General features: G+C 38.4%; 1 protein-coding gene across 2 annotated transcripts in view; it reads left to right on the top strand.

Moving 5' to 3' along the window:
- The window catches only part of LOC126184944 (arrestin domain-containing protein 2-like), a 226,104-nt gene that overhangs the window by 118,544 nt on the left and 85,920 nt on the right, over positions 1 to 21,640 (top strand). For both annotated transcript variants that reach the window (XM_049927617.1, XM_049927618.1), the window contains one exon: positions 18,085 to 18,180. In XM_049927617.1, the coding sequence (XP_049783574.1) occupies positions 18,085 to 18,180 (96 nt within the window). The remainder of the gene's footprint in view (positions 1 to 18,084; positions 18,181 to 21,640) is intronic.

Below are 21,640 nucleotides of genomic sequence, written 5' to 3'. Positions count from 1 at the left end.
TGTTTGTTCAATTTATATTATATCCATCATGACATTGTATTAATGAGTGAAGGATCAAATCTATTGTTTAATGTGATACATTTTACGGTTTTTATTTCTTGCTGGAGTGCTGTATGTTGAACCAGAAATTTGTGGGCTCTGTATAGCATTTGCAGCTTTACAGGAGGTGAGATGTGTAGAGAAATTTTGTATAGTGGTGTGTGTACCAGTAGGTTTCCAGTAAACACTGAAAAACAGATTTTGGTTCCGTTTTGGTAGTTTAATGTCAAGAAAAGGTATAGTGGTGTTCTCTTTATGCTCAAGGATGAATTGAATATTTTTATGGAGGCTACTGAATTTATTAAGATGTTTGTCACATCATCATCTGTGCCATCATACATAATAACGGTGTCATCCACATACCTGTCACAGAATTTAACTTTGGTTGTAGCACTATCTTTAAGTGTCAATATTTTATTCTCTATATCCTTGATAGCTTTTTTTACTATTAGGCCACTAAGAGGCCTTCCCATTGTTGGCCCTACATCTTGCTTGTAAATTTTGTTGTTGAAAGAGAAGTAATTGTGTGAGAGTACTAAAGTAAGTACATCTATAAGATTTATTATTTCTGGTCTGCTCATAGTCTTGTTTTTCAATAGGCACTTTCTTATTACCTCAAATGTTTCATCTACAGGCATAGTGCTGTACAGGTTCACAATGTTTAAGGCTAAAAACTTAGCTTCAGGTAGTAGAGTCAGGTAATATATATTTGTGGTTCAGTGTCATTCAGTTTGGTAGGTGTACATTTATTACATCTATAGTGTGAAGTTAGAAGTGTGTTTATCAGAATTCATGGAGCTCATGTGACTGTAGCTAATTCCGATCAACATTACACAACTTTCACAAACAAAACAGTTATCTGCATATGAATTTACACTTCCAAGCTGCTGCAACACTACTATACTGTGTAGCATCAGATTTTTGGTCTCTGCAAGTGAGACTTAAGATGACAATGTCAGGATAATTTAGCATCTGCTGTCATTAAATAACATGATGTTCTTCAAGACACAAAAATAATCTAAATATACTTTCTTGAGTACAAGTATTTTTGTGACCTGTGCAACTTTCCAAACTTTAGATATAGATATGCAATCATCTGTAGCATTAGTGTTTGATTGTCATGTATAGAGCTAATATATCACTATACACTGGAAGGAAACTAACTGATATACTACCTGAACTGGAGGACTTGCTTTTATTAGGTGATTTAGACTGCTTTGCTATACGGAGGATATTTACTTCAAACTTACTCATGCTGACACCAGTTCTGGATTTGAATTCTGTAGGTTTACTTCATCTTCTTTGGTGAAGGAGTTTTGGGAAACCATATTTAGTAACTCCACTTCAGTGGCACTGTTATTGGTAACATTAGTATTTATACAGCAGAGTGAAGATATTGATTGGGTGTTGCTGCTGGTGCACTTTTCATATGACCTGATTCTCTTTGTATTGCGGAAGCTATTAAAAGCATCTTGCACTGAAGGCCATGCTAAGTTTAAAGCATCAGTAAAACATCACCATCCTTGGAGATTTTGTATTCTTTTAAATTTGTCATGCATTTTCTTTGCTTCTGCAACAATTTTCAGACCTGTTTTGCCTGCTATGTGGCATCAGTACTGTCTTGTAGTAATCTATTCAGTGTAAATGTCTCAGTTGCCACTGATACTGTTTCTTTGAATTTAAGCCACATTTGGTCTGCTCTTACATAGTTGGTGGGGAAGGAGTGGACACTGTTCTTTAGGAATCTGTCAAGTGAATTTTTATTTGCTTTAGTAAATATGTATATTTTGCAGCTACTTTCTGGTAAATTTTCATGTTGCAGTGGCCAGTCTTGCTACAGTGAACTTGTGATTACTAATTCCTATAGGCATCATGATGCTACCTATTTACTGGGGATTGTTTGTTGTTAAGAGGTTAAGTATGTTTTTGCAACCATTTACACTCTGAGTGGGCTCTTGAACTGATTGCTTGAAATAATTTTTGCAGAAAGTATTTAGTACAATGCCTGACAATGTTTTTACCCATCACTAGGTTTGAACATGTATTTTTGGCAACATATCAAGGGTAAAATGAAGTCACCACCAACTATAATTGTATGAGTGGGATGTCTATTTGATATGATACTCAACTTTCCTTTGAACTGATCAGCAGCTTAATCATTGAGTAGGAGGGGAAGGGGGAGGGACGTGAGGGGTGGAGGGGGTTTCTGGCAAGGGGAACCAATTATTAATTTATAAACTCTACCCATACTAACTCTCAGGAAGTATCTGCTTCAATTTCAGTAAAAGATAGACTATTTCTAACAGCACCAAACACACCACCATGAACTGCATTTAATCTAACCATTCTGAACACCAATAGGTCCTCTGTAAAAATTTTGGATGAACTTATCTCTGGCTTCATCAGCTCTTGGTACCTATAACAATCTGAGCTGTTAGTGCTTCCAGCTCTGGTTCTTTCCCAACACAACTGCAACAGTCTACAGTTACACTACTGATTGTAGCTATGTTTATCAGCATCCTGTGTTTCTCCTGCACACTTTGACACTGAAGTCATTTATGCACTTTGCTAAGGCCCTCTAACCTAAATACTGCCCAGTTCATTCTGCACAGCCCCTACTACTTGTGTAGATATCTCCTGTATGTAGTAGACCCCTGACCTATGATGTGGAACCCAAAACCCCACCACTCAATGGCACAAGTTGGGAAATTTGTAACGTACACAGTACAGAACTGTCTGAGCCTCTGATTCAGATCCTCCATTCAGCTCTGTACCATAGGTCCACAATTGATCCTGTTGTCAATGCCTATATCTTGCAAGCAATACTGGCAGTTTTTACCACTTTAGCTAGCTGCCAAAAATGAGACAAATCTCTTCTGATACAAAGCAACACACATCATTAGTACTGACATGGGCCATCACCTGCAGTTTACTGCACCCTGTGCTCTTTATCCACATCTGGAATGACTCCTCCCAGTACGCACACATAGTGCTCACTGGATTTCTTTGCCTCTTTGGCAGCCTTATCGCTAAGGGACCATGTTATATACCTAACAATGAAACTCCCAACTACCAGTAATCCCACTCTCTGTGAATGCCCAGATATTGTGAACTGAGAGGCTTCCTCTTGAGCAGGGCAAGCAACTGAATCAGGATCTTTGTCAGCTGCAGATAGCACCTGAAACCTGCTTTTCAGGCAAACTGGGGAGGCCTTTTGCTGGCTGCTACAGTTTGAAACAAACTCCTACTCACCCACAGATGAAGGTTCATCCTCAATACAGGCAGTAACCTTGGTGGTAACAGTAGTGAATTATGAAGGATGTGGTGGATGTACCCTGCATCCCCATGTGTGACCCCCCACAATAACGTCCACTGGCAATAGCCTCAAGCTGCATGACTGAAGTCAGCAAGCACTACCTGGAGCTGTGAGCATACTGTCATCAACTCAGTTCACAGCTAAACACAGCAATCTAGTCTCTATCCATACTGAAGATGGCAGATCTATAGACTAGACAGATACTGAAGTTTGGAACTGCTGCTGCAGAGATGAGAGCAGCTATCAAACTAATGAGTTTTACACCATAACTGGCTATTTACTCAGAAACAAACACCTGTTGTGGTAGAAACAGTAGAAATATACACTACACAGTTGTTAAAACACTGAACTGTGCTTATTAGATATACACAGACATGCAAGAAATGTAAGAATTTAGACTAAAATGCATACAATATAGAAAAATAAGTTTCTTCTAGTTATTAGAAGCTCACTACAACTCACAAACAAAACACTGTGCTTTGATGTGCTGCTGCATAGATGGGAGTTTCTACCCAACTAACTCACTACTTTCTGCACCACAGTAAGGCTGGATGATGGTTAGTGTAAATCGTTTCTAATTCTAGTATTATACGTATGAATGTTACTGTAGTTTTCAAACCATGATTGATTGTTGCCCACAACCTCCATAAGGGAGTAAATGAACCAAGCAGCTGCTATCAGTCTGCCCAACTATTTAAAGAGATGTCTATAAGAGGTTCTAGAGTGGACAGCTCATACATGTATTATTTACTAAATGCTTCTGTTGGTAATGACTGTACGAGTGCCACAGTTACTGATATCAGGATCAGTGATAAAAGAATAGAATATTAACTAAAATCACTCAACAAATTAGATGTGACTGGATCTGATAGGACATCTAAACAATTCTTTATAGACTATAAAACAGAATTTGCTTCTCTTCCTGTAGCTGTTTATCATAGGTTGCTGGAGCAATGACTGGAAAAGGTGCTGGTTATTCATACTATCAAGGAAAGTAATCAGATAGATGAGCTTAACTGTTGGTCTACAGACTCATGTGTGCTATAGAAATATGGAATGCATCTTATACTCACATACTATGGCATTTTTGGCAAAGTCTTCTAAGTCTGAATCAACATGGATTCTCGAAAAACCGATCTCGTGAAACTCAGCTCTCTCTACTTACCCATGACATCCAGAAAGCAATATATCATGGGGCACAGGTTAATGTTGTGTGCACTGACTTACATAAGGCACTTAATACAGTCTTATATTGTCAATAATGAATGAAGTATGAGTTTATTGAATATTGGACAAACTTTTTCATTGGATTGCAGACTTCCTTGTGATTAGAGCTCAGGATGTCATTCTTAATGGGGAGAATGTGGCAGACAGAAAGCAGCATTGGGTGTAATCTAAGACATGATAGGACCATTACTGCTTCCAAGATCCAGCATAAATCAGAATTCAACTGATGAACTTTCAGAGGTTCTTCAGTGATACTTTCTGAGTATTTGGGTATAAGGGAATGATGGTCTCCCGTTCTTTATTGCAGAGTAATTGAATTTTATTTGGTTAGCAATGGATTGGCCATGATGGTCCTGTTCCATAGCCAGCCCACTCACCAGACATGACACAAGTGGACTTCTTCTTCTGGGGGCATGTGAAGAGCCTCTAGTTTTTGAGACTCTGATTGATACTCACATGGACCTGAGTACTGGAATCATCACAGCTGTGGAAAAAGTACGTGAAACTACTGGAATTAGTGAGCTTGTAAGACTGTCGATGGTGCATCACTGTACACTCTGCCACGGGTATGGTGCTCAAAGTTTGAACAATACCTGTAAGGAAACAGTTCTGCATTTCTTACATGTTGTGCTGTACACTGAAAAAACAGACTGAACACACTGTAATAAAAGTGTACGTGTTTTGTCTGAGGGTTGTTGCATTACTATGTGTTGTGTGTTGTACATTTTGGTTATTTTGTGTTACAGCCTTTTTCACTGTTGTGAAGGTATTTTCATAGAAATGAGGGTGATTGTGGTGACAAACTGAATAAATCACAATTACAATATAACTTTGTAATGAGCCACCAGGGGCTATGCGTCGTTTATATAAAATAGCCGGAAGGTATACCTGAACAGCCTCTTAAAGTTTGTCAGTAGGCATCTGATTCACCCCATATATAAATAATATTGTGGTAAAATCAGAAGCTACATAAGACTGGTCACAGAGGGTGCTTTTGCATAGAAATCATAGTCTGAGGAAATTGTAGAAAAACACAGGATGATCTGGAGAGGATCAGACTTGGAGACATGAGTTTACCCTCAAAAGAAACAAATGGTATGTAGTATACATAAATGGCCAGAAGGATCAATTATTATTTAATTACATGGCTGGTGGACCCATTATAAACAGTCTAAATCTTTAAATATCTTGGAGTATGTGTTTCAAGTAGTGTGAAATGGAATAATCACATAAAACTAGTTGTAAGTAAAACAAATGCTACACTGAGATTCACAGCAAGAATTGAGAAGAAGTGTAATTGGGTTAGAAAGGAGGCAACTTACAAATCCCTCATTCAACTCATTACTGAGTTTTCATCACCACTCCAAAGCTCTTGCCATGAATGACTAATAGAGGGTATCTGAAGAAGAACAGCACATTTTATCAAATGTTCATTTACAAAGTTGAAGAGACTCACAGAGATGCCCATCCCACTTTAATGGAAGATGCTACAAGAGAGATCTTATGCATTATGAAGAGACTTACTTGCAAAATTCCAAGAACAAAAACGGGGAAAGCTACTATAGTACAGGGGATAGACTGCCAAATACTGAGGGATGATTTGTTGGGTGTATATACAGATATAGACGTAGAATGGTAATAGGTTTCCTGACTTGAAATACTGTGCCACAGAAATATTGAAACAGCTGATATAGAAAAGATTCAAAGTATGACCTATATCACCTTGTAAAGATTTCTTAACAAAATTCTAACAGCTTTCAGGGAGGAACATATCACTTTCACTGGAATGTGACTCTTAAGCTTACGGTAGAAACTGCATGCACAAAAAGGTACAAACAGTTGTTTCCCTCATACTCTTCCTCTGCTTCAAGTGCACATAAACTTTAATACAGTGCTCTACTATCAGTCTTACCAACTGTTCTGGACATCAGTTTGCTGCACAAACTTCTCTTCAATCAATTACTGTCATATAATTTTTCTTCATATTTATTTTATTTATTTATTTATTTCATTCGTGTTCTGTAGACCCATTAGTGATAAATAGCTTGGGAATAGAACGTGTCATTTACATAGATTTGAGACATTTGTATGTAATAATAGGTTGTACAATGAATAATATATTACATAGAAAAAATGTTTACAAGAATTGTTTTTTGTAAAAAGTTACAAATTACATTGAACACGCTTACAATTCAAAATCAATTCACATATTCTCATACATAAATTCATCCAGTGAGTAAATGGTTTTACTTAGAAGATACTGTTTAAGCTGATCTTTAAAAGTAGGTGGATCAGTAACTGACATTTTTATTGCCTGAGGGAGAGCATTAAATATTTTTACGCAAGAGTAGTGTGCTTCTCTTTGCACCAAACTTAGATTCTTTTGCTCAAGATGTAGATCATTTTTTACCCTAGTGTCATAGTTATGATACATGCTGTTCATTGCAAAAAGGGAATGGTTTTTACTCAAGAAACACATGAGAGAGAAAATGTACTGAGATACTGTTGTGAGTATTCTCAGTTCTTGGAAGAGTTTCCTGCAGGAATGTCTGTAATTGACACCACACAGAATCCTAATGACTCTTTTCTGGGCTATGAGGATTTTGTTTGCCTTTGGCTGGTTTCCCCAGAATATAATTCCATAGGCCATCAGGGAATGAAAATAACCAAAATAGGCACCTTTCAAAGTATTTAAGTCACTGAAGGAAGCAATCGCATGAATAGCGTAAAATGCTGAGCTTAATTTTTCATATAGGTAAGGTATGTGTAAGGACCAATTTAGGTTGCTATTAATAAGTAGACCCAGGAACTTTGTTTACTCCACTCTTGCTAAATCCCCATCATTATATTTAACATTAATCTCCCCTTCGATATTTTGGCTTGTATGGAATTGGATCAATTGGGTGTTTCCTAAATTTAGTGATAATCCATTAGAGGTAAACCAGTTAAAGGTCTCTTGAAAAATTTCATTTACAGTGATTTCAAGATCAGTATTTGTTGAATTGCCTACCAGAATCATCGTGTCATCAGCAAACAAAGTAAATTTTATCTTAGCCCTTGTACACATTGGAAGGTCATTTATGAAAATAAGGTAAAGTAGAGGACTCAGAATAGAGCCCTGTGGGACTCCACAGTTTATTGTGCTCCAAGAAGAGGACACTGGGTCCCGATTAGTGTCGTTTACCGTGACTTTCTGTTTCCGGTCCTTCAAATAGGAGGCAAGCCACATCCCTGCTTCTCCAGTTAACCCATAAAATTCTGCCTTTCTCAGAAAAATCTCATGGTTCACACAATCGAATGCCTTAGAAAGATCACAAAAAATTCCAGTTCAGTCTCTGATTATATCAATCCGGTACCCTGTGATTCTTCCACTGTCTTTTGTTCAACAGCATGGTATTAAATCTTCAGGAATGTTAGTTTAATATTTACATAACTTCACTGATAATTATCAGGGATTTACATATATTTATGATAAGTGTATTATTTACTCTTTAAATTGTTAACATGAATTTTACACTTTGATTCTAGATAATTTGCATAAGGAGACATTAATAATATATGCTACATTTTGTTGACAAACATTTTTGTACAGTGATGTCTTGGAAAACAGGGGTGAATGTATACATAGTAATCCAAGTCTTCAGGTCAGCACAGTCAGAGGTACTTTTAAAAGCAAAATATTCCAAATTAGGCTTCTTGATTAGTATATATATATTTTTAAGACAATTTACCTTACCATATAGCTGGAAATCTAAAATTTAAGATGGAGTTTTTTATTTATGACATGATGTTACTTTCTATTTCTGGTACAGGTATTTTAAACTGCGTAACATGACTCTTTGTGAGACTAAGGCTTAAACTATTTGCTGTAAATGAGTTAGAGGTGCATTCAGCTACAATGTGTCTGTGTTTAGGGTGGTTTGAGTTTGGGCCCTTCGCATTACTATGCTCATGTCATCAAAATATTAGAAAGTAACCGTAAGTTGTGCTGCATGTAATGTGGCATAGCAATTAGTGCTTCTGGCACCATCAATTATTTCTTATTTTGTATTTATCATTTCTAGGAGGTTAACAAAATTTCTAATGCTTTTAATGTTTACGTATTCTTGAATATTTGATGTTTGTGTAAATAACACTACTCTCTGTCCAGGAGTACATTTTTCTTCCATCTGTACACTGGTGTTCATAACAAATCTGTATTCAGTGCTAAGAGTTGTAGATAACCCTGCTTTTGGATTTTGGCAGTCTGAATCATTATATGCTCTTTGTGTCTCTGGAAAGATATTATTTCTAGGGCATTTACTGTTTCTTTGTTCAACATCTTGTTTCCTAAGCAGTGCATTCAGTGTCACTTTTCTCATTGTTATTGATAATCTGATGATCTTCTGTTGTGAGAAGTAATTCCAGGTTCTCTCCTCAGCTACTGTTTGTAATCTACCTCTCCCTCACATAATTTGTTGAATGTCACAGTCTTTATAGTTAACTCTTTTAATAAGCTCCGAGAGGAGTAAGATTTACAATGAGCCCTTTACTTATCTTCTTTTCTCATAGTTGGTTCCAGTTCTTCACATGTGGGGGCTGATTCTTGAAGCTGAAATGTTGACATTACAGGTTCTCATGGTTCCAATTGATGTAATAAACTTGAAGTGAGGAAGTGAGCCAGTAATTTTTTTTTCCTAATATATTTTTGGTGTTGATTACTTCTGTAGAGGAAATAATTCCCATTTTCTCTGTCTTTGCTGTAGATTTTGGATGTGGTAATTACTGTCCATCACACAGCTTAAAGAAAGCACAGGTAGTAGAAACATCTACATATCTACATATATATACAACAACTCACCTGAGGGTACTTCACAACAATGTTATCTACTTTGTTGCAATTACACTTGCATTCAGTCCATAGAGAGGGCAAAATTAATGTTTGTATGCATCTGTACATGTCCTAAAATTTCTCATTTTATTCTCATGATGCCTGCAAGAGATATACAATGATGGCTGCAAAATGGTCACACAATCTTCTTCAAAATAATGTTCTTTAAATTTATGCAACTGTGTTTCATGAGAACTATATCATCTTCCTTGCAACAAGTCCCATTTACCTTCCTCAAGCATTTCTGTTACACTTTCCTAAGGACCAACTTGCTATGATCCTAGGTTTTGAAGGTATGTGAAACCAGATGTCTATACACAGGTCATTTAATTCCCATAAATTACAGAGAGGACATTTGTTGGCACAAAACTGGCACTTGGTAGTGTCCCAGATGTTCTACATCAGGTTCAGATCTAGAGCATTTGGTGGCCAAGACAATTCATGAGCACTACCATGCTCCTCAAACCATTGTAATATGATTCTGGGCTTGTAACATAGACAGTCATCCTGCTGGAAGATGCCATCATCAATTGGAGGGGGGGGGGGGGGGGGGGGAGATCAAGCAATAAGCCACCAGGATATCTGCAGTAGTATTCACATAGCCCCCAGCTGTCATTGTGCTGTTAATTATTACCGCAAGTTCCATGGAAGCCCAGGTGAGTGGGTGAATGTTGCCCACAGTCAGCCATCAGGCTTCATTTTTGAAGCACCAGGAGACTAGCAAGTCACACATTTAGCTTTTTTCATTTGTTTCATAGTTTAATTCTTAAATTAGTGGGCTGGATGGAGTGTGAGCATGTTGTATGCAGATGATGGGGAGCTGGATGCAGTTCATGAGCAGCTGAAGGCACTTATGGTCACAGTCAGCCATCTGCAGGCTGCTGCCTTGGGGTGTAGTGGTGGAAGAGCATATGGTGAACCACATGGGCACCTCAGCTGTTTTGCCCATGGGCTCTGCTCCTGAGGCACCTTGCAGTGTATACATAATGGGGAATCTGCACTCACCGTGCACAGAATTGTAGGTTGTAACGCATTGCTTGAGATGGAAAATCAATGTGGTGGCTGGCTATCTGGCCTTGCCCATTCATCCTGTGAGTGGACAGGTGGCTGCCCCTTCAGCAGGTTCCAAGCAGGCACACAAGGGGAGGTATTTACTAGTTATCGAGAGTACCAATATTAGGGACTTTATACAGCTCCTTAGGGAAATAATATCCAGGTATGGAAAGAAAGCCAATATGCATCTACATCTACATGTACATCTACATCTACATCTACATCTACATCTACATCTACATCTGCATAGATACACTACAAGCTATGATACAGTTCATGATGGAGAGCCTGTACCACTACTAGTCATTTCCTTTCCTGTTGTACTCGCAAATAGAGTGAGGGAAAAATGACTATCTATACATCTCCATATGAGCCTTAATTTCTTGTATCTTATCTTCATGGTCCTCATGTACAAAGTACATTGGTGGCAGTAGAATCATTTATCAGTCAGCTTCAGATGATGGCTCTCTAAATTTTTTCAATAGTGTTGCATGAAAAGAAAGTTGCCTCCCCTCCATAGATTACCATTTGAATTCCTGAAGCACCTCCATAACACATGTTGTTCAAACCTACCAGTGACATATCTAGCAGCCCATCTCTGAATTGCTTCGATGTCCTCCTTCAATTCAACCTGATATGGATCCCAAACACTCAAGCAGTACTCAGAAATATGTCTTTACAGATGAACCCCACATTCCCGAAATTCTTCCAATAAATCAAAGTCGATCATTTGCCTTCCCTACCACAGTCCTCACATGCTCATTCCATTTCGTATCACTTTGCAATGTTATGCTCACATATTTAAGTGAAGTGACTGTGTCAAGCAGTACACAACTAATGCTGTATCTGAACATTACTTGTTTGGTTTTCCTACTCACCCACATTAACTTACATTTTCCCATGTTGGGAGCTAGCTGCCATTCATCACACCAAATAGAAATTTTGTCTAAGTCATATTGTATCTCCCTACAGTCACTCAACTTCAACACATCACCATCAACCACAGCATCATCAACAAACAACTGCAGACTGCTGCCCACACTGTCTCCCAAATCAGTTTTGTATATAGAGACCAACAGCAGTTCTGTCACACTTCTCTATGGCTATCCTGACAATATCCTAGTCTCTGATGAATGCTCGATGTTTAGGACAATATACTGTTTCTGTTACTTAAGAAGTCTTCAAGCCCTCTAGTATCTGTGAACTTATTCCATAAGCTCATACCTTTCTTAACAGCCTGCAGTGGGGTACCATGTCAAATACTTTCAGAAATCTATAAATATTGAATCTGTCTGTCTGCCATTCATCCATAATTTGCAGTGAGAAAAGGGCAAGTTGAGTTATGCATGAGTGATGCTTTCTAAAACCATGTTTCATCAAAGACATAAGCTTCTCAGTCTCAAGAAAGTTTATTATATTCAATCTGAGAATATTTTTGAGGATTTGCTGCAAACTGAAGTTAAGGACATTGGCCTGCAACTTTGTGGGTCTATTCTTTTGCCCTTCATATATACAGGAGTCACCAGTGCTTTTTTTCCAGTCCCTTGGGACTTTGTGCTGGATGAAAGATTCATGATAAATGGAAGCTAGGTAAGAGGCCAATGCCATAGAGTACTCTTCGTAAAACCAACTTTTCATCCATATGGGAGTCTGTCCAATGGTCAAATGATGGTATCATTGTATGATTCTCCTATGCAAATGATTTCTTGAATGTGAAATTCAAAACTTCAGCATTCGATTTACTATCTTCAACTGCCACACCAGACTGGTCAACAAGGGACTGAATGAAAGCATTAGACATGTTTATTTATTTTATGTGGGACCAGAATTTTCTTGGGTTATCTGTTAGATATTTTATTAATGTATGACAGTGCTAGTTGTTGTATGCTTCATGCATAGATATTTTCACAGGTGCACAAATTTGTACTAACTATTGCTTGTTGTCATTTGTGCATTCTATTTTGAACAGAGAGTGCAACAGCCTCTGCTTCCCCAGCATTTTCTGAATTTTGATATTAAACTATGGCATGCCTTTTCCATTCTTTGTCCACTTACTTGGCAGATAACTCTCCAGATCACAATTTACAGTGTGCTTCAACTTTGACCATCAATCTTATTAGAATTAAGTGACATCAGTTCACTCTCTGAGTGAGATGCTAACAACTGCTTATCTGCTCTACCTGGGCCAAAACACTCTCCTAGTCTTCTTCACTGATCTATTAACTTTTGTAACTATACTTGCTATAATGACATCATGATCTCTAATCCCCATTTCTATACTGAAATTGTCAATAAGATCTGGCCTATTTTTGGCCACAAGGTCTAAGATATTTCCATTGAATGTGGGCTGCCAAGGTAGTTGCTCATGACAGGTTTCAGAAAATGTGTTCAAAAGTTTTTTGTATGGCTGTCTGTCTCTGCCCCCCTGCAATGAATGCATAGACATCCCAATCTATACTTGGTATGTTAAAGTTGCCTCCAACTAGTATTGCATGATCTGGGTATTTACACACTGCTGACTGTAGACTTTCTCTTAATGAATCTAGAACTGTCACAGCGGAATTGGGTGGCCAGTAAAAAACATCCAGCAATTAACTTTGTTTCACCTACACCTGTTATATGTGACCACATACCTTCACTGTTGCACTGGACTACAATCTAAATAGAGACAGTATTTTTGTCAACTGCAATGAACACTCCCTCTTCTGCAGGCTCTTTCTGATACACATTCAATGACTCAATATGTCTGATGGGGGATCTCATCAGTAATGTGGAGGTGGCTCTGCCTGAGCCTATCAAGCATGGAGGGTGTAGTTGTCCACAAGTTGTGCCTCACATCAGCATCAGTGTTCTGTCACTAAGGCTCTGAGGCCATCCTCACAAGAGAATGGTCCAACATGTCAAAACGTGCCTTGAATTTATTTATACAGGAAGAATACCCCTGAAGAAAGACACTATCAATATTTTAGCTCCTAAGATGCACTGGAAGTAGTTTTTGAAAAATGTTGAAAATTGCAAATTTGTAGCTCTCCAGGTGGCTGGAGCAATGTACACCCTTACTGAAGCTGTAGCATGCTGCAAATGCACAACATGGCAGATGCATGTCATTGGTTGATGGAACATCGATACTTGTGTCCTGGTTGGACCTACCAGTAATGAATCTAGCAGCATGTCTCTGAATTGCTTTGATGCCTTCTTTTAATCTTTAATCCAACCTGATGTGGATCCTAAACATTTGAGCAGTACACGAGAATGGGTCACATCAGTGTTGTCTATGCTGTCTCCTTTGTAAATGAGCTACAGTTCTCCATAAAATGAAGTCAAACATTTACCTTTCCAACTGCCAACTTGATGTACTCACTCCATTTCATATCACTTTGCAACATCATGCCTAATAATTTAACCAATGTGTCTGTGTCAAGCAGCACTTTATTATGGTTTAGATGCTTCAAATCCATACATCACTCTGGATATTTGTGCTATGTGGCACTATGTGGTGCTGCACTCTCTTGTCATCACTGATCATGCACTTGGCAGGAAAACACAGTACAAAACACTGTTGAAAGCAGTTATTCATGTAGCAAAAATGACTAATTTCAAAAATTTTGAAAAAAAAGAAACTTTCAGTGCAAGTTAGCAGCTAAAATTTTGACAGTGCATTTCTTTTGTTGTATTCTTGCTGCATAAAAAGTTCATGGTGGGTTTCAACGTGTTGGACTGGACCAGTCCCTTGTTACTTCATATGGGTGGCTGGTGGAAGTGGTGAAGAGGCTAGCTTCGTGCACAGACTGCAAGCAAAACTTATAATTTGCAACATCATTCCTAGAATTGATTGGGCCCTTTCTTTTGGAACTAAGTGGATGGTCTAAGGCTCCATCGATTCTGTGGTGGTCTTGGCTGCAGATTTCTTGACTTTTGTACAGGATGAAGAGTTGTAGGACCCCCCTTAGTAGGTCAGGGGTGCACTACACAAAGGAAGTAACTACTTGGTTAGCAGAGTACTTGTGGAGTGCACGTGGATGTTTTTTAGGCTGCATGGTAATTTGAGGGCCTCTGATGAACATTCACCAATTGATACATTGAGGGTGAAATTAGACTGTGCACAAAGAAGAGATACCCTGACAGTGATAATTTTAACAGTAAATGGTTGAACTATTCATAATCAAGTTCCTAAACTTACTACCCTCCAAGAAAGTAGTCATATTATTCTCAGTGCTGTGAGGTGTCTGAAATCCAAAGTAGAGAGAACTGAAATATTTATTAAGACATGGAACATTTATCAAACTGACAAATTAGATGATATAGGAGGGGCAGTGTTCATTGCTGTCAACAAAAATATGGTTTCTATTGAGGTCAAATTTTAGTCTGACTGTGAAGTTATCTGTACATGAGTAGATGACGTAGGTAAACTGAAGTTAATTATTGACTGTTTTTACCAGGCATCTGTTCTGCTGTAACATTTTTAGAATCATTCACTCCTTTTCTGTTCCAAATTCTATGAACTTGAAACTATACACTTTAATCACATCAATAAATCCTGCTGATTCACAGGATTCAGTTATGACATTTATGTTGGAATCAACAACTGATATAATATTTTTTTGTAACTATGGAAAATCTGTTTGTCAGAAGGGCCATCCACTATTTCCCTTATTCTATTTTTGGGGGAAGCAGATAGTTTCATCCTTATTTTTGGTTGGATGTTTAGATGGTTCATAGCTTGTACTTTCCACTTATCATTTTAAAGATGTTACACAAAACAGTTTTGATGAACTCTGTTGGCAAAGCCTTTTGTAAATGCATTTGAAATTTTTACAAGACAGACTAGAATGAAACATGTTTGCTACTTTAAGTTGTTCAGCATTCAAAATATTTTCAATTGCAATGTATCACAGTTTATCCATAATCCTAATGATTGAAATGCCATTACATTCTTCCCTACTTGAATTCAATGTGGTTTCAAAAATGTCTCAAATGAAAACTGCATTGGGACATCCTCCTCTGACATTACTTTTCCTCAACAGTAGTTGTTCATATCAGAATTATTTTTTGAATTTTGGATGGGTCAATATTATCTCAGCTGCTTACCTGAAAATTTTCATTTAATTTTCTGCACAATGTACACTCCTAGAAATTGAAATAAGAACACCATGAATTCATTGTCCCAGGAAGGGGAAACTTTATTGACACATTCCTGGGGTCAGATACATCACATGATCACACTGACAGAACCACAGGCACATAGACACAGGCAACAGAGCATGCACAATGTCGGCACTAGTACAGTGTATATCCACCTTTCGCAGCAATGCAGGCTGCTATTCTCCCATGGAGACGATCGTAGAGATGCTGGATTTAGTCCTGTGGAACGGCTTGCCATGCCATTTCCACCTGGCGCCTCAGTTGGACCAGCGTTCGTGCTGGATGTGCAGACCACGTGAGACGACGCTTCATCCAGTCCCAAACATGCTCAATGGGGGACAGATCCGGAGATCTTGCTGGCCAGGGTAGTTGACTTACACCTTCTAGAGCACATTGGGTGGCACGGGATACATGCGGACGTGCATTGTCCTGTTGGAACAGCAATTTCCCTTGCCGGTCTAGGAATGGTAGAACGATGGGTTCGATGACGGTTTGGATGTACCGTGCACTATTCAGTGTCCCCTCGACGATCACCAGTGGTGTACGGCCAGTGTAGGAGATCGCTCCCCACACCATGATGCCGGGTGTTGGCCCTGTGTGCCTCGGTCGTATGCAGTCCTGATTGTGGCGCTCACCTGCACGGCGCCAAACACGCATACGACCATCATTGGCACCAAGGCAGAAGCGACTCTCATCGCTGAAGACGACACGTCTCCATTCGTCCCTCCATTCACGCCTGTCACGACACCACTGCAGGCGGGCTGCACGATGTTGGGGCATGAGCGGAAGACGGCCTAACGGTGTGCGGGACTGTAGCCCAGCTTCATGGAGACGGTTGCGAATGGTCCTCGCCGATACCCCAGGAGCAACAGTGTCCCTAATTTGCTGGGAAGTGGCGGTGTGGTCCCCTACGGCACTGCGTAGGATCCTACGGTCTTGGCGTGCATCCGTGCGTCACTGTGGTCCGGTCCCAGGTCGACAGGCACGTGCACCTTCCGCCGACCACTGGCGACAACATCGATGTACTGTGGAGACCTCACGCCCCACGTGTTGAGCAATTCGGCGGTACGTCCACCCGGCCTCCCGCATGCCCACTATACGCCCTCGCTCAAAGTCCGTCAACTGCACATACGGTTCACGCCCACGCTGTCGCGGCATGCTACCAGTGTTAAAGACTGCGATGGAGCTCCGTATGCCACGGCAAACTGGCTGACACTGACGGTGGCGGTGCACAAATGCTGCACAGCTAGCGCCATTCGATGGCCAACACCGTGGTTCCTGGTGTGTCCGCTGTGCCGTGCGTGTGATCATTTCTCGTACAGCCCTCTCGCAGTGTCCGGAGCAAGTATGGTGGGTCTGACACACCGGTGTCAATGTGTTCTTTTTTCCATTTCCAGGAGTGTATTATATTTCAAGCTAAACTTTATGAAAATGAATTACTTTATTTTTGATTTTGCAATTGATGAGTGCTAGCTCTGAATGTAGAGTTAAGTTATGTTTTTTAGAATCATTTGAAATTATAAATTATTTGGCACACTGAAAATTTCTGTTATTAACTATGCAATCTAGTACTGTTCACTATGTTTACTTGGATTCATTTATGAAATAATAACTGAAATTGATAGAAATTCATTTGTCAAGAAAAACTGTAAATCCTTTGGAATATGATTATTACCACAGAGTGAAATAGTAGTGAGCATGCAACAGATGTGATAGGACATATTTTTGTATTTTGGGCAAACAATGTAATTTTGACTTTGTTACAGTGAAAATTCTGAAGACTGTATGATATACTAATATGTGACAAAATATATTAACATAACAACAAAAATTCTGCAACAACAATCTTCAAATTTATTTAGATCAATTCAACCATGAGTACCTAAAATGTAAGAATTTCAGCTTCAAGAACCAGACCCCCTAGGCAAGAAGAGCTGGACCCAACTCTACGAGAAAAGCTAAGTAAATTAGAAAGGTTATTGTAATCTTCACTCCTCTCAAATTTTTCAGAAAAGGCTTTGCTTATTGTGGACAGCAACTGGAGTTAGTAAGGAGGGGGGAGAGTACAACACTTCTTTGATTCTATATGCAAAGTCCTAGCCCCCAATCCTTGTCTCTGTGAGTGTGTGCTCCATGAACTGAATTAGTTAACATAATTTTTTGATGTGCTTACTATATTCATTCAGATTTAATTGAAAATACTTTATAAAATATATATAGACTATTCTATGAGACATTTCTTTTACTCTATCTTCCAGAAGTTCACATAATATGTTGGAACTATGTTAAAATTAATTTTGATTGCTTTGAATTTATTAGTTATTAATTAAAAAACAAGTACAATAATTTTAGAAAAAATTTGCTATTGGACTGAAGAGCATGAAGGGGTACTGTCTAGAAATTCTGTACCCAAACAGCAATAAACTTCTCTTTTCAGGTTACTGTTGACATTCCATATGCCTCTCCACCACAAGGAATGAAATATTTTACTGTAATAGGACCTCACATTGACTGCATGGATGAGCAATACCTGGTAAGGACTTTTTGAATATGTTTAATCAATAACTAACAATCTTAAATGCTGATTGTTGATTACATTGGTACTTTGGTGGAAATATCCAGTAACAATTTTACCATTTATATACTTAGTCCTAATTATATACAGTTTTTAAAACAATTGCAACCACTGAGTTGTTTTACATTCTGATATTATTTGTGAAATCCAAAAATCAGTTCTGAACTTCCAAAATTTTTCATCAACTGGATTTATGTATTTTAGTTTTTAAATTGACTTTTTGCCATATATTGCATCTGCAGCACACTGATATGAATTTAGTCCATTAGGTATGTGACTTGAACCTGCTGATGTAGTCAGTAGATTAAATTTGATTAGATACACTTCTTTTTCTATAGATTCATAATGAAAAGAGTCTCAAGGAAGTAGGACATGTCATAACACTAGAATACATAATACAATTTACAGGAAAAAGGATATGCTTATGTCCTTTCCACTGATCCTAAGTGAAATACTTGCCATAGATGTGGAATAAGCAACAGAACCTTAAACATATATTCATTTAAGTGCCAATACCAAACTTTTTGTGTTGTGGTATGTCACATCATATTTGCACAAACATTGATGGATCAGAGCACTGACAATATTACTTTTGCCCCTGTATTATTTTTTTCTTAAATTTAAATTGCTGGGACATACTGCTCCATAGCATAGGCCAAAATGTTTATCAAGTTGAAAGGGAACAGTCTGCAATGCTGGCAAATATAATGTTTAGAGAAAATTATGATACTTGTTATGGCACATATGTAACACATATCGGGTTTTGATGAGTGAGTTATGTCCATAATTTTTATCATGTTGTGGGTGAAAGTTGTGGCAGTATTGGCCAGTAGGATAAAACAGTGGGATCAGCTGATTGATTCTGAGTTACCAAAACAACAACTATACATTTATTTTTATCATAAGGAATGTAAGAAAAGATAACAAACAGTTTTCAGACACAGATTTTAACTTAATGTCATACAAGCACCATTTCCTGTAGATCAAATGCTTCCTGACCACAAATACTTAATGGTGCCAAAGGAATTTAAGACCATGAGAATAATAATTAAAATGCTGTATTTACAATCAGTGCCATAGTAGAGAACAATGAAATAAGGTAAATAATGGTACAGCAAGGTTAAAAGCTTCAAATATTCTTATTGAATCTTGTAGAGCAAATGTTTAACCCACATAATTGTAATTGTAAAGATGAAGAAGAGTAGCTTCATCTAAATCTGTATCTACATATTTACTCCGCAAGCCACTGTATGGCACAAAATGAAGTTTTATGATCTCTGGTCAGCTGTGAGGCCTTGCATTGTCATAGAGAATGGGAAATTCATTTTCATTTTTGTGGTGATGAAGACACTGGAGCCATTTCTTCAGTTACCTGAGGCTAGCACTATATACTTCCAAGTTGATCATTGCACCATGAGGAAGGACATCAAACAGATAACACCTTCAGAGTCCCAGAAGACCATCGCCATGACTTTACCAGCCGAGGGTGTGGCTTTGAACTTTTTCTTTGGAGCAGAGGTGGTGTGGTGCCACTCCACAGATTGCTATTTTATTTCCAATTCAAAGTGATGAATCCATGTTTGATTGCCTGTGATGATGTTCAACAAAAAATTGTCACTATCAACCCAGTAAGGCACAAGAAATTCTGCACAGATAGTCTTTCATTGCTAACTTCTGTTAGGTGGCAAGGAACCATGTGGGCACTCACCTTTGAGTACCCCATCTGGTGGATGAGTGTGTCAGCACTGCCAACAGATATGCCTAGTTGTGCAGCAAGGTGTTTGATTGTGATCCATAATTCACCTTAAATGAGAACATTCAAGCAAGAGGATTGTACAGACATACCATCACCACACAGGCTCTTTCATGGAGAACATAGTAATTGGCATCCCTCAAATGGAGAAAGAACTGAGAGTTGAAAACAAATAAGTTGCTAGGTCCAGATGGAATCCCAGTTCAGTTTTATAAAGAGAACTCTTTGGCATTGACCCCTTATTCAGCTTAAATTTATCATGAATCTCTCAACCTGTTCAAAGTTCCAAGTGACTTGAAAAAAGTGCAGGTGACTCCTGTACATAAGAAAGGTAAAGGAATAGATCAGCAGTGGCCTTCAGAGCGTCGTCTGTAATGGAGGTGTGTTCCAAGCAGAGAGCTGTCACTGAGTTTCTTTTGGTGGAACTTCAGATTTCCACTTGCTCTCTTCTTTTGCTTACCAGACTGACCAACAAATGGCTGTGTAGAAGCCTTTGAGCTATTTAGTGATTTTACACAGGACAAGAATTTTCTCAGGATCTTGGTAAGATCTTTTGCTCAAGTATGACAGTGGTAGTTGTATGCTTCATACGGTGATTTTTTTACGGACATTCAAATCTCTACTAACTTTTGCCTGTCATCATTTGCATGTTCTCATTTAAATGAGAGTGTGAGAGTCTTTGTTCTTCAGCTTTTTCTGAATTTTGTTATTAAACCATGGCGGGTCTTTTCCATCTGTAATATATTTACTCAGCACATACTTCTTTAGAGTGTGATTTACAATCCATTTAAACTTTGCTCGTAGTTTTTCTACATCCATCATACCAAAACTAAATGATGTCCATTCATTCTCTAATTGGAGTGCTAACAATCACTCATCTGCTTTTCCTAGCATAAATACTCTCATAGCCTTCTTGATGGATTTGTTATCTTACTAACAATCATCACTATGATGGCATCTAGAACATTATGCCATCTCTCTATACTGCCTCTGTTGATAAGGTCATGCCTGTTAGTAGCTGCAAGGTCTAAAATATTTCCATTGCATATGGGTTGCCTAAGTAGTTGTTCAATGCAATTTTTGGAAAACATGTTCAGAAGACTTAGAAGACTGTCTGTCCATACCACCTGTAGTGGATCCATAGACATCTCAGTCTGTACTCAGTAGATTAAAGACACCTCCAACTAATACCATATGATCTGGGTATATCCTTGCTACTGAGCATAGACTTTCCTTGAATGATTCTACAACTTTTATGTCAGAATCAGGTGGCTGGTAAAACCATTCAGTAATTAACGTGAGTCCACCTACATCTGCTACTCGTCTCCAAGATAACTTCACACTCAGACTCAAATTTGATTTCAATAGACACAATATTTTTGTAGACAGCAGTGAATGCTACCCTCCTGTATCATCTAATCTGTCTGTTTGATAAATATTCCAAGCCTTGATAAATATTTTGGAGCTTTCTACTTTGGGTTTCAGCCAGCTCTCAGTTTTGATAATTATTCAAGTGTGACAACTTTCCTGCAAGGCCATAAGTTCAGGAACTTTGTTATGAATACTTTGACAATTTGCTGTTAAAGTTTGGAGCATTCCTCAGAAGACTTCAGACTACTAGCTAGCCTAAAAAAATTAAAAATGCACAGTCAAAAAGTACTCTGC

Source organism: Schistocerca cancellata, chromosome 4 (assembly GCF_023864275.1).
Source record: "Schistocerca cancellata isolate TAMUIC-IGC-003103 chromosome 4, iqSchCanc2.1, whole genome shotgun sequence".
Lineage (NCBI taxonomy): Eukaryota > Metazoa > Arthropoda > Insecta > Orthoptera > Acrididae > Schistocerca > Schistocerca cancellata.
The sequence above is the reverse complement of the archived record's forward strand: the minus strand, read 5'-3'. Positions and strand labels throughout refer to the sequence as shown.